The sequence below is a fragment of the Manihot esculenta genome, chromosome 13, assembly GCF_001659605.2.
Source record: "Manihot esculenta cultivar AM560-2 chromosome 13, M.esculenta_v8, whole genome shotgun sequence".
Lineage (NCBI taxonomy): Eukaryota > Viridiplantae > Streptophyta > Magnoliopsida > Malpighiales > Euphorbiaceae > Manihot > Manihot esculenta.
In genome coordinates this window covers 10368137-10389374 of record NC_035173.2, presented here as the reverse complement: position 1 = coordinate 10389374, position 21238 = coordinate 10368137, and the positions used below count along the sequence as shown (strand labels likewise).

Here is a 21238-nt window from a genome sequence, read left to right as displayed (position 1 = left end):
TGAGTGAGGGCAGTCCAGGTTCGGCCGCCGAAAGTCAAGTTCGGCCGCCGAACATTTCATGGATGCGGAGGCACATTCGGCCCCCGAACGTGGCCTGGCCAGCCGCCTATAAAAGGGGCACTTAGCCGAAATGGGCGAGCTTTCTCCCATTTTCGGCCACAGCAAGCTTCCGACCTTCCCTTTGCAAATCTAGTGTTTTTCCTCCAAATCCCCACCATTTTTCTTGAGTTTTAAGCTTGCATTGAAGGTTTTGAACTGTTGAAACAAGTTTTGGAGCTTTGGGAACTCAGGAGCTGATTTTCGTGGATCTCCAAGTTTAGGTCGTCTTCCTCTCGATCTTCAAGAGGTAAGAGCCGATCTTAAGCTCCTCATGTGTTTTAAGTAAGTTTTAAGTGATTTTATGGGGTAGAATGGCATGTATAGGGTTGTATGAGTTTTTAAGCAAATGTTAGGTTTTATGTGATTCTTGAACAATGTGGCATGTTTGAGTATGCTTGAAGTGTTGTAGTTGGGGCAATTGTTTGTTTGAGGCCCCTAGGAACTTGTATGCATGATTTAACTGAGGTATATGCATGATTGGTGAGTTTGGAGGCGAAAATGCACAAAGGAGCCAAGTTTCTGCCCTTTGGCAGAAACCAGGTTCGGCAGCCGAAGGCACTTTCGGCCGCCGAACATGGCTGGTGAGGCAGGCCTTTCGGCTGCCGAAGTTGCCCCCGAAAAGAGACTTTCGTCTCTGTCTGGGACTTTCGGCCGCCGAAGGTGCCGCCGAACATGCATGAGTTTCGCCTCTGTCTGGGACTTTCGGCCGCCGAAGGTGCCGCCGAGCCTGCCTGACTTTCGGCTCTGGAGGGACTTTCGGCCGCCGAAGCTGCCGCTGAAAGTGCCCTGTCCAGCCATTTCTTGCATGTTTTTATGAAGTTGTTTCTTGATGTTCTTAGGGGGTTTTTGGGGAGTTTATTAGAGTTATGTTTATGTATGATTGGTCCCTCATTGGAGTCCACCTGTGTAGGTTCGGACCCGAGGAACCGAGGACCTCAGCAGTGAGATAGCTGCTTCAGAGTCTGTAGAGCTTCAGCCAGAGGTGAGTGGAATAACTATTATACTTTTAAATAAATAAATCAGTTTAGCATGATTCACGCATCATAAATGCCATGAGATAATAGGGTGTTGCATTAGACTCACGAATATGTGCATTGCATATTATGTTTGATGATGTGGATGGATGTTGAATGATCCATTAGTCCCCCTATGCTATGATGATGATGATACGATACGGAAGACCAGTGAGGCCCATTCTACGCCCCTGGCACTATGTGAGAGAAAGACCAGTGAGGCCCATTCTACGCCCCTGGCACAGTTGGACCATGTTATGTTATGTTATGTAAGAGAAAGACCAGTGAGGCCCATTCTACGCCCCTGGCACAGTTGGACCATGTTATGTTATGTTATGTAAGAGAAAGACCAGTGAGGCCCATTCTACGCCCCTGGCACAGTTGGTCCATGTAGGGGACTATTGGTGACAAATCCATCCTTGATGTGATTAGCTGTGATGTGATGCATTTCATGTTATCATATGTTTTAAATGTTTTACTATTCTGCTCACTGGGCTTTGTAGCTCACCCCTCTCCCCTAACCCCAGATGTGCAGGTACAGGGTAGACCAGGAGGTTAGCCAGAGTTTTGAAGCATGTTTTTTGTAATAGTTAGATTGTGGACATGACAATTGTATTATGATGTAATGTAAAAGTGTTTTAAGTTATGTTATGTAATTTGAATATTGAGGATAGAGTTGTGCTTGACCAATACAGATTGTTAATCCCACTTGTATGTACATGGTCTTTATGATATGAGATATGAGGTTATGTTTCAGCCAAGCTTATGTATGATGAGATACCCCATTGGAGCATTTTGATGAGGGCTCCAGTGGAGGTTTATGTTATGTTTATGTTTATGTACAGGTTGAGCTTGGTTGTTATATGAGAATGTTTACAGGTTTATGAGTATTGTTGATCATGTATGGGATTAAACAGGATTACAGGTTATGTCAGGCTTACTACGGTTCCCGGCGGCCTTATGCCGATCTGGATCCTAGCGCCGGTAGCGGTCCGATTTCCGAGTCGTTACAATATATTTATTTTTTACTATATATTTTTTTAAATAGACACTTTTTTTAACTATTAAATCTCTTAATAAACTATTATTATTATTATTATTTATTTATATAATTATTTTTCTACTTAATATTATTCACTTATTTTATAAATTAAAATTTTTATATAATTTAAATATAAATCAATTCTATTCATAATAATGTATATATATAATTATATAATTTAAATTCATTATATTTATATTAATATATTTATTTTATGTAATATTTTATATTTATATTATATGTATAATATATTTTATATAATATAAAATAATTTAATATAAATTATATATTTAAATAAAAATAAATAATGATATATGAATAATCAAATAATAACATATGAATAATCGATGATAATAAAAATAAATAATATTTATTCTATAAAAGACTCTGCAAGATCTGTCGGTCTATCACTTTTATCCTTAAAAACTAATTTATGGAGTTATAATAAAAAATTTTGCAAGATCTATCGATCCATTAAAAGTAAAATTATTGCAAAATACAATATTTAACTTGTCGTCAATATTCATGCCAAACATGTTTTAAACTAATTGATCAATAATATCCACACTAAAAACACATGACTTGTCATCAAGACATTGTATGGGATCATAAACATTAAACCTAACAATCTCACCATTAAATTTTATAGATAGTGTCTCATCATGCACATCAATCTAAGCTCTAGTTGTATTAAGGAAAGGTCTACCTAATAATGTAACGACCCAGAAATCGGACTGCGTTAGGGTTCAGATCGATTTAAGATCGCCATAACCCGTAGCAAGCCTACTATACATTCTGTGTACCTGATAAAAATATAATACATGATCATACATTTTCATAAAACTTAAACATTTTACGAACCAAGGCCTAACCTGCACATGCATCATAAACTGTATACATAAAACCCATACTAGAGCCCTCATCAAATGCTCTAGTATGGCAAACGCCACATGCCTCAAGGTTGGTTCAAACATAACTTATCATTAAAACTTTTACATAAGGATCATGAACAAGAGAGATTTACAAAAACATATACTAGGGCCAAGCACAATTCTAATCCATTAAAAATTTACATGTTCACAGCTATACTATTACATTAACTATACCAGCTACTATGCCGACTTCCCAAGCTATCTTTGACCCTGCAAACCTGGGGTTAGGAGAAAGGGATAAGCTACAAGAGTCTAGTAAGCAGAACATAAAAACGGTTTAATAAACATATACTCATATAAAATGCGTCACAACACAAACAAATCACAACAAGATAGACTTGTCACCAGTAACTCTACATATCCAATGTGTCTGGCCCTCGACGGAGCTCCTTAGGACTTTCACTTAACATAACATAACATATCCATAAATGCCAGGGGTGTAGAATGGGTCTCGACCTGAACTTTCTCTTATCATATTGCCAGGGGCGTAGAATGGGTTTCGACCTAGACTTCCGTATCATATCATATCATATCATATCGATAGCTAGTGGGTCATCCAATATCCATCCACAACAACAGTAAATTATGCAATGCATCATATTCGTGAATTCTAATGCAAAACAACCTAATACATAAACATGGCATTCGTGATGCATGAACATGCTTAAAAAGTTTGATTACTTTAAAACAATAGATTAGTTTAGTTCTACTCTCCTCTAGCTGACGCTTGCCTAACAATGACGCAGTTAGCTCACTAAAGGCCTTTAAGGTCTCCTTGGTCCGATCCTACGCAGATGGACTCAAATGAGGGACCAAATATCACTATTACATGACTCTAAATAACTCCTTAAAAACCCCCCTAAAATACCAAAACATGCATAGGAATCAAGTAAAGGAAGGCTGAACAGGGGACTTTCGACGGCAGGTTCGGCAGCTGAAGGTCCTCCACAGATCCAAAAGTTAGGCACTTTCGGGGGCAGGTTCTGCAGCCGAAAACCTTCACAGATCCGAAAGTCACTAACCTTCGGGGCAGGTTCGGCGGTCTAACCCTTTCACAGATCCGAAAGTCCATCCTTTCGGGGGCAGGTTAAGCGGTCAAAGGCTGCCTCCACAGGCAGGTTCGGCGGCCGAACCTGGATTCTTCAAAATGGCAGAACTCGATTCTGCCTTATGCACTCAGCCACCAAAACTCTCCAAACCTCATACCTAACTTCTCAAAACATGCATATACTCACTCATCAAGCATAAGGGGCATAAAAACTAGCCCAAACCTCAACGAACAACATCAAAAACAACAAAAGAGCAAGCATTCATTAAAAATGCAACTCTAACCCTATAGCATTAGATCTAACCATTTCATGCATTTCTAACCCTTAACCCTTTCTTAGAACTCATTTAAAACATAGAAAAAGGCAAGGATCCACACTTACCTCTTAAAGATCTAAGGTAGATGCGACCCAAGCTTGGAGTTGAGGAGAAACGGTCTCCAAATTTTAAAATCTTGGATTCAAGCTTAAAACTTCAAAAACAAGGGAAAACTCATGAATATTTTGAAGGATTTGAAGGAAAAACAACTAAATCAACAATGGAAGGGCAATAACTCACCTTTGCCCGAATATGGAGAGAGAAACTCTCCCATTTTTGGACTGGAGGCCTCTTATAGATGGTTGGCCAGACCACCATTGGGGGCCGAAAGGGAAGCTCCCGCGGCAGCACCATGTTCGGCAGCCAAACTTCAAGGTTCGATGGCCGAACCTGGGCTTGCCCCTCAAAAAAATTTTTCTTTCTTTCTAAAATCTTTAATTCAAAAACCAAGCAATAAAATCATAAAAAATCCTTTTATAAAACCTTATTTTACCCTTCTAAGAGATTCCGACATCCGAGATTCCGAATTCCGACGGAACCGGGAATTCCGTCAGAAGGTTGGAATTCCGACACTGGAGTCTAGTAGGGTATTACAAATAATATGTCTGAAAAATTAGAAGACTTATCCTCTTTAATATCGAAAATATAAAAATCAGTAAGAAAATCTAACCCACCAACTTGAACTAAAATGTTCTTTAAAACACCTTTAAGATAAACCATAGATTTATCAGTAAGTTGAATAATTACAGAAGTCTTGTTCAAGGGAATATTCAAAGAATTGTAAATAGACAAAGGCATAACATTAATGGAAGCACCTAAATCACACATAGCTCTCTTATCATCCATACCATCAATCTTACATGAGATAGCAAGCATACCTTGATCTTTGCATTTAGGGGGTAATTTCCTTTGTGAAACAATTGAGATATTTTCTCCCACACTTGTTCTCTCATTACCAACCAACTTTTTCTCTATTTTGGAAAAGAGCTCAAGGGGTTCCTTCTCATCTTCATCCTTTTTGAATTTGATAAGTCTTTTAGGAAAAGGAGGTTGTATTATCACTTGCATAGGTTGTTCCTTGTTAATTTCAATTGGGTGAATAATAACCTTCAGCTATTACTCTGCCTTTTGGGCATGCCTATGCCTAATCTGATAGGGTTCTTCTAGCAGCTCGTTACTACCTCTTAAAGTGATTGCACTTACATTCTACCTTGGGTTCACAACCGTTTGAGATGGTAACTTGCCTTTGGATTCTATTTAGTTAAAAGTTGTTGCAAGTTGGCTTATTTGAGTTTTCAAATTATAATACCCGGCTAGACTCCAGCATCGGAATTTCAATCTTCCGACAGAATCCCCGTTGGAACCCGAAATTTCGAAGCTGGAATCTCCTTAGGAAGAGTAAAATATAGTTTTTATAAAATGAATTTTGAAAATTTTAAGGTTTTAAGAAAGATAGAAAAGAGTTCTAAAGAAAATAGTTTTGGAAGGGAAAAACCAGGTTCGGCCGCTGAACCTTCAAGTTCGGCCGCCGAAGGTGGTGCCGCCACGGAACCTCCTCTTTTGGCTCCCGAAAGTGGTTTAACCAGCTACCTATAAGAGGCCTTCAACCAAAAAATGAGAGAGCTTTCTCTCCATTCTCAGGCAGAAGTGAGTCCTTGCCCTTCCTTTGATAATTTTGTTGTTTTTCCTTCAAATCTTTCAGAAATTCATGAGTTTTCTCTTGTTTTTAAAGATTTGAGTTGAATCTAAGTTTTTAAACCTTGGAGACCTCCGGAGATCATTTTTCTCTCATCTCCAAGTTTGGGTTGCTGCTACCCTTAAATCTCCAAGAGGTAAGCTGTAATGCCCTACTAGACTCCGATGTCGGAATTCCAACCTTCCGACGAAATCTCCGTTGGAATCTGGGATCTCAGATGCCGGAACCTCTTAGAAGCGTAAAATAAGGTTGTACGAAATGATTTTATGGTTTTAATGCTAAGTTTTTTAATTAAGTTTTTAAAAGAAGAGGAAAAATGTTTTGAGGGATAAGCCCAGGTTCGGCAGCCGAACATGGTGCTGCCACGGGAGCTCTTTCGGCCCCGGAAGGTGGTCTGGCCAGCCACCTATAAAAGGCTCCCTGTCCGAAAATGGGCGAGTTTTCTCTTTCCATTTTAGGGCAAAGGTGAGTTTTTGCCCTTCCATGGTTGAATTTATGATTTTCTTGCAAATCCTTCAATGTTTTTATCTTGTTTCTAAAGATCTAAGCTTAAACCCGAGTTTTGAAGCCTTGGAGACCGTTTGACTCATCTCCACATTGAGGGTTGCTGTCACTCCTAGATCTCCAAGAGGTAAGCCTAGATCTTTGCCTCTCTTTTATTTTTAATTAAGTTTTATGAAGGGTTAAGGGGTAAAGATGCATGTTTGGTTGGATCTAGAGCTATAGGGTTTGAGTTGGGTCTTTGATGAATGCTTGCTCTCTCTTGATGTTTGTTGGGGTTTAGGCTAGTTTTATGCCCCCTATGTATGATTGAGTGTATATGCATGTTTTAGAATAGTTGGGTGTGTGTTTTAAGAAGTTTGGGTGGCTGGATGTGTGAGGCGAATCGGGTTCTGTCATTCTGGAGAACCCAGGTTCGGCTGCCGAAGCAAGGTTCGGCTGCTAAACCTGCCTATGGAGGCAGCCTTTGTCCGCCTAACTCCCCCCTGAAAGGTTGGACTTTTGGATCTGGAGGGGAGTTTCGGCCGCCGAACCTTGCCCCCGAAAGTGCCTGACTTTCGGATCTGTAGAGGACCTTCGGCCGCCGAAGGTGCCGCCGAAAGTCCCTTGCCCAGCCTTCCTTTGCTTGTTTCTTATGCATGTTTTATGATGTTTTAAGGGGTTTTTGGAGAGATATTTAGAGTCTTGCTAGAGTATGTTTGGTCCCTCACTTGAGTCCATCTGTGTAGGATCAGACCCGAGAGACCGTAGAGACCAGCAGTGAGTCAGCTACTTCAGTTGTAGTCGAGCATTAGCCAAATGTGAGTAGAACTAAACTAATCTACTGTTTTTAAGTAATCAAACTTTTGAGCATGTTCATGCATCACGATTGCCATGTTTATAGGATGTTTGCATTAGAATTCACGAATATGATGCATTGCATAATTTACTGTTGATGCGGATGGATATTGGATGACCCACTAGCCCTCGATATGATATGTTATGATATGATATGGAAGTCTAGGTCGAGGCCCATTCTACGCCCCTAGCACGATGTAAGAGAAAGTCCAGGTCGAGACCCATTCTACGCCCCTGACACAGTTGGATATGTTATGTTATGTTTAAGCGAAAGTCCTGAGGAGCTCCGTCGAGGGCCGGACACATTGGATATGTAGAGGGTTACTGGTGACAAGTCCATCCTTGATGTGAATTATTTGTGTTGTGATGCATTTCATGAAAGCATATGTTTATTATACTATTTTTATGGTTCTGCTCACTAGGCTCTAGTAGCTTACCCCTTTCCCCTAACCCCCAGATTTGCAGATCAGAGATAGCACAGGAGGTCGGCAAGGGTGATGTTTATGTTGATGTAATAGAATAGTAGTGGACATGTACTATGTAATGGATTAGATTTGTGCTTTGCCCTAGTTTATATTTTATAAATCCCTGTTGTACATGATCTTTATGTAAAAAGTTTTTAATGATGAGTTATGTTGGAACCAAACTTGAGGCATGTGATGTTTACCATGCTAGAGTATTTGATAAGGACTCTAGTGTGGGTTTTATGTATACAGTTATGATGCATGCACAGGTCAGGTTTTGGTTCGTGAAATGTTCAAAGTTTTATGTAAATGTATGATCATGTATGGGATTTTATCAAGTATACAGGATGTATAGTAGGCTTGCTACTGGTTCCGGCGACCTTAAGTCGATCTGAATCCTAGCGCCGGTAGCAGTCCGATTTTCGGGTCGTTACATAAGCCTAGATCTTTGCTTTTCTTATGTTTTAAATAAGTTTTAAGAAGGGGTTAAGGGTTAATAATGCATGAAATGGTTAGATCTAAAGTTTTAGGGTTTGTGTTTGTTTGATGATAAATGCTCCCTCTTGTGTTTTTATTGTTGCTTGTTGAGAAATAAACTAGTTTCTATGTAATACCCAGCTAAATTCCGGCATCAGAATCCCTACCTTCCGGCGGAATCTCCGTTGGAATCTGGAATTCTGGAGATGCCAGAGGCTTCTAGAGGGGTAAAATGTGTTTTCTAAAATGTTTTTACTGATTTCATGGTTTTAAATGAAAAAGAATTGAGTTTTGAAAAGAAAAGACCAAGGAGGCGTTTGCCAGGTTCGGCCGCCGAAAGTGAAGTTCGGCCGCCGAACATGGGAAGGCTTCGGGAGCGCCTTTGGCCTCCGAAAGTCTTGTTTGAACGAGCCAACCTCAAGTTCGGCCGCCGAACATGCATGAGTTTAGGGGGCACGTTAGGCTGCCGAAGGTCTTCGACCAGGCCACCTATAAAGAGCCCTCAGATTGGAAATGGGTGAGTTTTCTCCCCATTCTCGAGCTCAGGTGAGTTTTTGTCCTCCTTTGGTCATTTTCATGTCTTTCTTCATCTCCTTCATGTTTTCATGAGTTTTATGGCTGTTTTGAAGTGTTTTCAAGCTTAGATCAAGTTTTGGGAACTTGGAGACCCAAGGAGTTGTTTTCTCCCATCTCCAAGTTAGAGCTCGCACAAACCCTCGATCTTCAAGAGGTAAGTGTGGATCTATGCTTTCCTTTACGTTTCATGAAGTTTTAAGTAAGTTTTAAGAGATTTTAATGGTTAAGTATGGGTAGATATGCATGTTTAGGTTTATGTGGATTTTATGCCCAATGTATGCTTATGCCGGTTTATGTATGTTTATGTGATGTTATGATGAAGGTTTGAGCTAGCTTATGCATGTGGGAGAGTGTATGCATGATTTGGAAAGAGTAAGTGAGATTATGGGTTGTTTTGATGGTTTTGGCTTATGTGGGTCATAAGCTCTTTATGTATGTTTTATGATGTTCTTTGTTGGAGTTTAAGCTTGTTTAAGCTCCTTTGTGCATGGTTATGGGTTTATGCATGTTTTTAGTAGGTTGGGTGCTTGTTTTGGGGTGTTTGGAAGGTTTGGGAGGCTTGAATGCATGAGAAGCTGAGTTCTGCCCTTTTGGGAAGAACTCAGGTTCGGTCGCCGAAAGTAGCTTCGGCCGCCGAACCTGCCTTTGGATGCATGGATTTGGCCGCCTAACCTTGCCCCTGAAAGTTGAGTTTTGGCTTGAAAGCAGACTTTCGGCCGTCGAAGGAAGGTTCGGCCGCCGAAAGTGCCTGACTTTCGTCTCTGGAGAGGGACTTTCGACCGCCGAAGGTGCCGCCGAAAGTGCCCGAGTTTCGTCTCTGGAGAAAGCATTCGGCAGTCGAAGGTGCCGCCGAAAGTGCCTTGTCCAGCCTTTTCATGATTGTTTTCTATGCATGTTTAAGTGATGTTTTAGGGGGTTTTTGGGTAGTTGTTTATGAGTTGTTTAGAGTGTGTTTGGCACCTCATTCGAGTCCACCTGTGTAGGATCGGACCCGAGGGATCGAGGAGGCCGTTAGTGTTAGCAGTTGCAGAGTCAGTTCAGCGTCTGCCAGAGGTGAGTAGAACTGAACTTAATCTTTTATTTTATGAAATCAAATGCCTAAAGCATGTTCATGCATCATGTTTATATGTAATAGGTTGATTGCACTAGTCACATGAATATGACGCATTGCATTATTTACTGTTGATGTGGATGGACCAAGGACGACCCCTCTAGCCCTAGAGATGTTGTAAGACCTGGCCGGGCCAGGCATACACATACAGTTGTTGTAAGACCTGGCCGGGCCAGGCATATGAAGGTTGTAAGACCCGGCCGGGCCGGGCATACTGAGACTGGAAGGAATGTTGGTGGTTAGGTCCAATCCGTGATATGATTTGTTTGTGCTGTGACACATTTCATGAAAGCATGTAATTAATGAACTGTTTTCTTTGTTCTACTCATTGGGCTCTTTAGCTCACCCCTCTCCCCTAACCCCAGTGTTGCAGGTTTGAGGTCGATCGGAAGTCTCAAGATTAAAGGTTTTGCTTATGTAATAGTATTAGATTAGTACTTTTAGTGTGGACATGTATTGTAAATAGACATAATGATTTGTAAGAGAATGTAATGTAAAGTTAAATGGAGTTATGTTTATGGATTAGTGTTGTGCTTGGCCTTAAGACTTGGTTAGTCCCTTTCGAGTACATGATGTATGTTATGGTTTAATGTTGAGTTGAGTTTGAACTAATCTTCTGGCATGTGTTGTTTACCACGCTAGAGTTTGATGAGGACCCTAGTGGAGGTCTTATGTTTGTGGTTTGATGCATGCACAGGTTAGGTTTTAGTTCTTTGGATGTGACTCCGGCTTGATGTATGTTAGGTTGACCCAGCTAGAGTTTTGATGAGGGCTCTAGTAGGGGGGTTTCTTTATGTTTCCAGTTATGTTGCATACAGGTCAAGCTCGGTATTTACATAAGATGTTTCAGTTTTTATGTTAATGTTTTGATCATGTATGGGATTTGATCAGGTAATAGGATGTATGTTTGGCTTGCTACGGATCCCGGCGGCCTTAAGCCGATTTGGATCCTAGCGCCGGTAGCGGTTCGGTTTTCGGGTCGTTACAGAGTGGTATCAGAGCATAGGGCCTCATCAGTACGGTGTGTTGAGCAAAGATGCTCAAGGATTAGAGATATCCCACATCGGAAAGAGGTTGGTTTAGAGGTCATAGAAGAGCAAGCACAGTAGGGAAAATAATCATGTCCACTAGGATAGGATGTAGAGTCCTGTCTTGTATGATAATGATATGAAATGCCATGATTTTATGCATGGGCATTAATGTTATGTATGATGTGCTATGTATGCTATGTATGTGTTGCAGGTTCATGTGTTTTCACCTGAACCGTATGATGCTAATGATTGTTTGTATGCTTGTGTGTTGTTCTTCAGAGGAGCCAGAATGCGAGGTGCTCATCGATCTGTGGAATCGACTGGAGTTCCATTTGAGAGGGAAGGTTTGGACACCTTTCCCCCTGCTCTGCCAAGAGCGCAGTCGTGGGGAGTCGGCAGATGGGGAACGTCAAGGGACCCCGGAAGGTCTTTTGATGTAAGCAGAGAAGGAATGGCTCCAAGAAGAATGTCAGCTAGTATGAGGGAAGTAGAGTTGGAGGTTCAGAGAAGAGATGTCGGTTTAGGAATCAGAGTACCAGAGGAAGGTATGGGAGATTCTCAGGAGGATGCTCAGACTCAGGATTCCAGGATCTCAGGTTCAGGGGGGATTGATCCCTCCACTCTGAGTACAGCTGCCATAAAAGATAAAAGGTGGGGAAACACCACTAAGAAGTGGGGCAGAGGCCTTAGAAAGTCGAAGAAGAAGTTTTGGCAGAATTTGAAGGCTAGTCTGGGTTTTGGTGGCTCAAGCTCTGGCTCAGGCAGTTCAAGATGCTTAAGGTGTGGGAGGCCGCACAAGGGAGTCTGTCTGGCGGGGACTACAGCATGTTTTAGGTGCGGACAGGAGGGGCACATAGCACGAGAGTGTCCCACTGCGCCCTGGATGGCTCAATCCTAGCGGACAACTTCAGGTAGAGCGGCTCAGCCAGCAGCTCCAGCCATGGTTCAGGTTAGTGGTCGAGGCAGAGGAAGAGGGTCAGCCTTTTTTTCTGAAGGTTCCCGCGGAGAAGGTCCGTCAGCTCCAGCCCGGATCTTCACTCAAGCTCAGCAGGAGGCAGACACATCGAACATGGTGGTGTCAGGTACGCTCACTTTTGAATTTTCTGATGTGTATGTTTTGCGAAACCTGGAATTTTCTCTTCCTTTAGTTGCTCTAGGAGCCGTCGAGAGGTTGAGTTGATAGCTTCTGGGCTAGAGTGTTCTCTTTGGGTCAGTAGACCCGAGTGTGATCCATCTGTGGCAGAGTCAATCTGCCGGTTCAGTTCTGTGACAGTTGAGGGTAGATGCCTTCCACCCGAATTTGAGGTCTTAGACTTGACTGTCTGGACGTCAGTTTAGGGTTGGACTGGGTTTTTCTACTTGTAGTGCTATCTTGGTCCGCAGAGACAAGGTAGTCAGGTTCAGAGGACGGGATGGGTTAGAGGTAGTCTTCTGAGGGGACACAGTAGGATGCCTAGAGGTTTGTTGTCAGCCTGTCAGACTCGTAGGGTGCGTAGGAGGGGTTGTCAGAGGGTTCTAGCTCTTTTCTGAGAGTTTAATAGTCAGGTCAGGGAACCAGCCTCAGTGTCAGTTGTCAGTGAGTTCTTAGATGTCTTCCCAGACTAGTTGTCAGGTTTACCATCAGTTAGGGCGATAGAGTTTGGAATGGAAGTGGTACTTGGTACCAGAACCATTTCTATCTTTCTCTACAGGATGGTACCTGCAGAGTTGTAGGAGTTGTTAGAGCAGTTGTAAGAGCTTAGTAGTCAAAGGTTTTATCCGACCTAGTACCTCACCCTGGATTGCTCCAGTGTTGTTGTGGGAAAAGCAGGATGGATCCTTGAGTCCCTGTGTCGACTTTAGGCTGTCAGACAAGGACGCTACCAGGAGCAGGTATCTCTTACCTGTTGAGAGTTAGAGAAGAAGTCAGTTTAGTAGAGAAGAGGAGAGAAGAGAAAAGATCAGAGTAGCAGTGGAAGCGTGTTGAGTTTCAGGAGAAGGTTGGGTATTGCTAAGGTGTTTCTTTTAGTTAGGGTGATTTCCCTATGGAGAGAATCCATTCGGATTTCCATGTTCCTGTGTTATGGAAGCTCGTGTCAGATCCAAGTGAGGTTTTTAAAGAACCAGAGGTGGAGATCTCAGGGGATCTCACCTATGTTGAGCAGTTAGTGCGGATCATAGACACATAAGTCAAGAAGCTGTGGAACCAGGAAATTCCGATGGTGAAAGGCTTTTGGAAATCACCACTGGATAGTAGTGAGTGTTTGGGAGACCCGGGAGTTTATACTCCAGCAGTGCCTGTGTCTCTCTTTCAGGAGAAGAGGTTTTTAGGCCTTGCTTGCTTAATTGCTTGCTTGTTTATGTATGTTTGATGCTATGTTTTTAGGAATGCCTGTTTGTTTGTGAAACATTCGGGGACGAATGTTCTTAAAGGGGGGACGAATGTTCTTAAAGGGGGGAAGAATGTAATATCCGGCTAAATTTCGGCATCGGAATCCCTACCTTCTGGCGGAATCTCCATTGGAATCTGGAATTCTGGAGATGCCAGAGGCTTCTAGAGGGGTAAAATGTGTTTTCTAAAATGTTTTTATTGATTTAATGGTTTTAAATGAAAAAGAATTGAGTTTTGAAAAGAAAAGACCAAAGAGGCGTTTGCCAGGTTCGGCCGCCGAACATGGGAAGGCTTCGGGAGCGCCTTTGGCCTCCGAAAGTCTTGTTTGAACGAGCCAAGGTTCGGCCGTCGAACCTCAAGTTCGGCCGCCGAACATGCATGAGTTTAGGGGGCACGTTAGGCTGCCGAAGGTCTTCGACCAGGCCACCTATAAAGAGCCCTCAGATTGGAAATGGGCGAGTTTTCTCCCCATTCTCGAGCTCAGGTGAGTTTTTGTCCTGCTTTGGTCATTTTCATGTCTTTCTTCATCTCCTTCATGTTTTCATGAGTTTTATGGCTGTTTTGAAGTGTTTTCAAGCTTAGATCAAGTTTTGGAAACTTGGAGACCCAAGGAGTTGGTTTCTCCCATCTCCAAGTTAGAGCTCGCACAAACCCTCGATCTTCAAGAGGTAAGTGTGGATCTATGCTTTCCTTTACGTTTCATGAAGTTTTAAGTAAGTTTTAAGAGATTTTAATGGTTAAGTATGGGTAGATATGCATGTTTAGGTTTATGTGGGTTTTATGCCCAATGTATGCTTATGCCGGTTTATGTATGTTTATGTGATGTTATGATGAAGGTTTGAGCTAGCTTATGCATGTGGGAGAGTGTATGCATGATTTGGAAAGAGTAAGTGAGATTATGGGTTGTTTTGATGGTTTTGGCTTATGTGGGTCATAAGCTCTTTATGTATGTTTCATGATGTTCTTTGTTGGAGTTTAAGCTTGTTTAAGCTCCTTTGTGCATGGTTATGGGTTTATGCATGTTTTTAGTAGGTTGGGTGCTTGTTTTGGGGTGTTTGGAAGGTTTGGGAGGCTTGAATGCATGAGAAGCTGAGTTCTGCCCTTCTGGGAAGAACTCAGGTTCGGCCGCCGAAAGTAGCTTCGGCCGCCGAACCTGCCTTTGGATGCATGGATTTGGCCGCCTAACCTTGCCCCCAAAAGTTGAGTTTTGGCTTGAAAGCAGACTTTCGGCCACCGAAGGAAGGTTCGGCCGCCGAAAGTGCCTGACTTTCGTCTCTGGAGAGGGACTTTCGGCAGTCGAAGGTGCCGCCGAAAGTGCCCGAGTTTCGTCTCTGGAGGAAGGGTTTGGCAGCCGAAGGTGCCGCCGAAAGTGCCCTGTCCAGCCTTTTCATGGTTGTTTTCTATGCATGTTTAAGTGATGTTTTAGGGGGTTTTTGGGTAGTTGTTTATGAGTTGTTTAGAGTGTGTTTGGCACCTCATTCGAGTCCACCTGTGTAGGATCGGACCCGAGGGATCGAGGAGGCCGTTAGTGTTAGCAGTTGCAGAGTCAGTTCAGCGTCTGCCAGAGGTGAGTAGAACTGAACTTAATCTTTTATTTTATGAAATCAAATGCCTAAAGCATGTTCATGCATCATGTTTATATGTAATAGGTTGATTGCACTAGTCACACGAATATGACGCATTGCATTATTTACTATTGATGTGGATGGACCAAGGACGACCCCTCTAGCCCTAGAGATGTTGTAAGACCTGGCCGGGCCAGGCATACACATACAGTTGTTGTAAGACCTGGCCGGGCCAGGCATACGAAGGTTGTAAGACCCGGCCGGGCCGGGCATACTGAGACTGGAAGGAATGTTGGTAGTTAGGTCCAATCCGTGATATGATTTGTTTGTGCTGTGATGCATTTCATGAAAGCATGTAATTAATGAACTGTTTTCTTTGTTCTACTCATTGGGCTCTTTAGCTCACCCCTCTCCCCTAACCCCAGTGTTGCAGGTTTGAGGTCGATCGGAAGTTTCAAGAGTAAAGGTTTTGCTTATGTAATAGTATTAGATTAGTACTTTTAGTGTGGACATGTATTGTAAATAGACATAATGACTTGTAAGAGAATGTAATGTAAAGTTAAGTGGAGTTATGTTTATGGATTAGTGCTGTGCTTGGCCTTAAGACTTGGTTAGTCCCTTTCGAGTACATGATGTATGTTATGGTTTAATGTTGAGTTGAGTTTGAACTAATCTTCTGGCATGTGTTGATTACCATGCTAGAGTTTGATGAGGACCTTAGTGGAGGTCTTATGTTTGTGGTTTGATGCATGCACAGGTTAGGTTTTAGTTCTTTGGATGTGACTCCGGCTTGATGTATGTTAGGTTGACCCAGCTAGAGTTTTGATGAGGGCTCTAGTAGGGGGGTTTCTTTATGTTTCCAGTTATGTTGCATACAGGTCAAGCTCGGTATTTACATCAGATGTTTCAGTTTTTATGTTAATGTTTTGATCATGTATGGGATTTGACCAGGTAATAGGATGTATGTTTGGCTTGCTACGGGTCCCGGCGGCCTTAAGCCGATCTGGATCCTAGCGCCGGTAGCGGTCCGGTTTCCGGATCGTTACATTCTATGTCCCTTATTCATGTTTGAGTGAGTATGCATGCTTTTGAGGAGTTGGGTGGCTGTATGCATAGGGCAGAATCAAGTTCTGCCTTGCTAGAGAAACCAGGTTCGGCCGCTGAAGTAAGGTTCGGCCACCGAACCTGCTTGTGGAGGCAGCTTTTTGGCCACCTAACCTGCCCCCGAAAGCATGGACTTTCGGATCTGTGAAGGGGTTTAGGCCATCGAACCTGCCCCGAAGGTTGCTGACTTTCGGATCTGTGTGGAGTTTAGACCGCCGAACCTGCCTCTGAAAGTCCCTAACTTTCGGATCTGTGAGGGACCTTCGGCAGCCGAACCTGCCGTCGAAAGTCCCCTACCCAGCCTTCTTTTACTTGTTTTATGTACATGTTTTGGTGTGTTTTAGGGGGTTTTTGGGGAGTTGTTTAGAGTCATGTAATAGTTATGTTTAGTCCCTCATTTAAGTCCATCTGTGTAGGATCGGACCTGGGAGACCGTAGAGGCCTTCAGTGAGTTATCTGCGTCAGCGTTAGGCGAGCATCAGCCAGAGGTGAGTAGAACTAAACTAATCTATTGTTTTAAAGTAATCGAACTTTTAAGCATGCTCATGCATCACGGATGCCATGTTTATATATTAGGCTATTTGCATTAGAACTCACGAATATGATGCATTGCATAATTTACTGTTGTTGTGGATGGATATTAGATGACCTACTAGCTCTCGAGATATTGTGATACGATATGATACGGAAAGACCAGGGCTGCCCATTCTACGCTCTTGGTATTATGGATATGTTATGTTATGTTTAAGCGAAAGTCCTGAGGAGCTCCGTCAAGGGTCAGGCACATTGGAATATGTAGAAGGTTACTAGTGACAAGTCCATCTTGATGTGAATTATTTGTGTTGTGACGCATTTCATACGAGCATATGTTTATTAAACTATTTTTTATGTTCTGCTCACTAGGCTCTTGTAGCTTATCCCTTTCCCCTAACCCCAGGTTTGCAGGATCAAAGATAGCATCGGAAAGTCGGCATAGTAGTTGGTATAGTTCTTGTAATAGTCTAGTGTGGACATGTAAATTTTAATAGATTAGAATTGTGCTTGGCCCTAGTTTTCTTTACCTTTGTAATCCCTGTTAACATGATCATTATGTAAAAGTTTTTAATTATGAGTTATATTTGAACCAAACTTGAGGCATGTGATCTTAACCATACTAGAGCATTTGATGAAGGCTCTAGTATGGGTTTTATATTTTCAGTATAATACATGTACAGGTTGAGCTTGGTTTCATGGAACGTTTAAGTTTTTGTGATAATGTATGATTATGTATGGGATTTTATCAGGTACCCAGGATGTATAGTAGGCTTGCTATAGGTTCCGGCGACCTTGAGTCGATCTGAATCCTAGCACCTATAGCGGTCCGGTTTTTGGGTCGTTACAGAGTGGTATCAGAGCCCTAGGTTCATATGGTCGAACCTAGAGAGTGTCGGGCTCATAGATGTTATATAAGGGCAAACACATTAGGAGAAATCATGTCCATTAGGATAGGATGTAGAGTCCTATCTTGATAAAAGTATGATGATGTGTAATTCCATGATTGTATGCATGTGCATTAATGATATGTTATGTATATGATGTGGGTTCATGTGTGTCCACATGAACCATATGATGCTAATGTTTATGTGATATATGTTGTTTTTCAGAAGACAGGATGCGAGGCTCATGTCGATCTGCACGATTGACCAGAGTTCCACCTGAAAATGAGGGCATAAATGCCCTTCCTCCTACTGCTCCGTCAAGGGCACGGTCGAGTAGGACCAATAGAGGTGAAACATCAAGGGACAAGGTCTTTTGATGTAAACAGAAGGAGAACAGATCCGAGAAGAATGTCTGCGGATATTAGGGAAACAGTGAAGGATGATCAAAGAAGAGACGGAAGTCTGGGTGTGAGTTTTTCAGGAGAAGGTATGGGAGAATTTGAAGGAGGCGCTCAGGCCTTGGGTTTTACTTATCCACCTCAGTACCAACCCTACCCACAGGGACCCGGGTATCCGATGGGAGGCCCATCGGATTTCTCTAGCTACCACCTGTACCCCTCACACATGCCCTATCCTCCCTATTACCCACCATATCCACCATATCCCATGTTTTCACCTCCACCTTTTTATTACCAGAATCCAGCAAACCCTAATCCAAGGAATGCTGCACCACCTCCTCCCCTAGCAGAACCAGAAATTTCTGAAACCCAACCACCCAAACTTAACCCATCAGCAGGGAGCAAGGTGAAAATGAAGGACTATCTGAAGTTAGATGCTCCTAAGTATAAGACAGGTAATGATCCGTTTGAGTACCTCAAGACGGTGAAAATGATAGCTGTTGAGTTAGGGGCCAGTGACAGCAGAGCCATTAAGATGGCGGGGTTCATGTTAGTGTATATGCCCTAAGCCATTATCTTGGACCTTTTTGTATGTCGTTTTGGTTATTAATAAAAGAGGTTTTTATCATTATTATTTGTTTGCATGTTACATAATAATGATTATCATCCCTGATTACTTATTATTATGTTGATAATAATAAAATATAGCTAGTATGATTATTGATTGATAATCATGAGATAATTATGTATATGTTGATATAATTCAATAATCATAGATACTTGTTAGAGAACAAAGTATTAGATGGACCCACACTGAGATCACTACATGGGTTATTGTCATAAGTGAATCTCAAAGTAGTTATGTCTTAATCCTTTGACTTGAGATTGTCATAGTTTCCAACATGATGACTATTATGTTTTGACATAATCAAACATTGTCTTTAATCGGACAATCATAAAGGTTATGATTGAGTATAATAGAAATTATATAGAGGATAATGAACAATCAAGATAGGATTTGTCCCTCTCTCCGAGAGAGATATCTTCTGGGCCCCTCGATAAGTGAGACTGAGAAATACATGGCCGTGCTCAAATGAATTGATAGTGTGATCAATATCATTTGATTTTTATCAGTCTACTTAGAGATCGAGAAATCATAAGTTTGAACATTATAAGTTTGACATTAACCATAACTTAATGTTCAAACTAGATATCGTGTGACAAAGGGATTAATTCATGTTATATTTATCAGGCTTTATTGGACTATTGATCCTCATATTAGTTGGGTAGTCATAATGTCTTGCTAGAGGCCACTTATGACTTATGGGCCTTGTGGGACTGGGCCTATTGCCAATTAATGTGAGCCTATTGGGTCACACACAAAAGAACGTTGTTGATGTGATATGTCATATTAATGGGCTAAAAGCCCAAAGCCCATTAATATAATTAATAATAATAAAGTGTTATTATTATTAATCATTAATATAATTAATAATAATAAAGTGTCATTATTATTAATCATTTATTATTATGAGATAATAATATTTAAAATATCTGCAGTCTATCTGTAACTGTTACAGATAAAAGACTCTATCACATAAGATATTTGAGTATCTGCGAGATTATGACAGTGCATTATGAACACAACTCCTTTTAGGAAAAGGAGTTGTAGGAAAAACAAAAGATTGAAACATATAAATACCCCTTCTACGAATTGTGGAAGGTACATTTTTTAGAAAACTTAGTCTAAAAAGCTGCAGATTGTGGAACACATAATCTATCTATCTTTGAGAGAGCTAGCACTCTAGAAGGATAGAAGTCGTTCATGTGGATACCACAGAGGGTGTTCGTTTGAAAAAGAAGCACCATCAGTCCAACATTGTATCTTCTCGACGAGATTAACAGGTTAGTCTCGTATCCTTCTTATGAATTAAACGAAGCACTCAAATTCTGGGAAAAAGAAATCAGAAAAATTTTATTTTTTCGCTGTGCCTTTGGGTTGCAATAATCTCGGGAGTTCCCAACAGTTCACACTAAAATGTAACAAGGTAAAGGAATGGTTCAAGAACAACGTGGATCTGAATCTGGATAGTCTATCTTGGGAACAGTTTGCAAAAGAGTTTGCAGGGTGGGCTTTTTCAGACAGTTCAAGGGAGTTGAAAGTGATAGAATTTGAGCAGTTGAGACAGACTGAAGATATGAGCGTGGATGAATATACAGACAAGTTTCTGGAATTGCTTCAGTTTGTGGGTCAGTCTTATGACACTGACCAGAAGAAGGCTAGGAGGTATACCATGAGACTTATAACGACCCGAAAATCGGACCGCTACCGGCGCTAGGATCCAGATCGGCTTAAGGCCGCCGGGACCCATAGCAAGCCTGACATGTAACCTGTGAACCTGTTCAATCCCATACATGATCAACAACATACGTAAAAATTTAAAACTTTTCTTTTCCTCATACACCAAACTCAACCTGTGCATGCACTATACATAGCATAACTTAAACATTAATCCCTCTGTGGGATCTCATCATTTGCCCCAATGGGCGATACATCAGAAGTTGAGTTGGTAAAACATAAACATCAATAGACATCAAGATCATGTATATAACAAAAAGGGATTACAACAGACTATGGTCAAGCACACTTCTAAACCTTAATCTCATCATTACATAACATGGCTAAACATAACATTAAATCATTACATAATTTGTCATGTCCACTTTCTATCTATTATAAAACAAGGACTTCTTTACTCTTGCTGACCTCCTGGTCTACCCTGTACCTGCAAGCCTGGGGGTTAAGGGAGAGGGGTGAGCTACAAGAGCCCAGTGAGCAGAATAGTAAAACATTTAAAACATATGATAACATGGAATGCATCACAACACAGCTAATCACATCAAGGATGAATTTGTCACCAATAGTCCCCTACATGGACCAACTGTGCCAGAGGCGTAGAATGGGCCTCACTGGTCTTTCTCTTACATAACATAACATAACATGGTCCAACTGTGCCAGGGGTGTAGAATGGGCCTCACTGGTCTTTCTCTTACATAGTGCCAGGGGCGTAGAATGGGCCTCACTGGTCTTCCGTACCGTATCATCATCATCATAGCATAGGGGGACTAATGGATCATTCAACATCCATCCACATCATCAAACATAATATGCAATGCAACATATTCGTGAGTCTAATGCAACACCCTATTATCTCATGGCATTCATGATGCGTGAATC

General features: G+C 41.7%; 1 protein-coding gene across 1 annotated transcript; it reads right to left on the bottom strand.

Annotated features, from left to right (window-relative positions):
• Positions 1–5030: 5030 nt before the first annotated feature.
• Positions 5031–5519, bottom strand: LOC110629191. The gene has a single exon (XM_021776103.1). It carries the CDS (start codon positions 5517–5519, stop codon positions 5031–5033), a length of 489 nt encoding a protein of 162 aa, XP_021631795.1.
• Between the last annotated feature and the right edge of the window lie 15719 nt (positions 5520–21238).

Excerpts from the sequence above, each read along its gene's own strand:
- LOC110629191 (XM_021776103.1), bottom strand. The coding sequence starts at position 5,519 with ATGCAAGTGATAATACAACCTCCTTTTCCTAAAAGACTTATCAAATTC.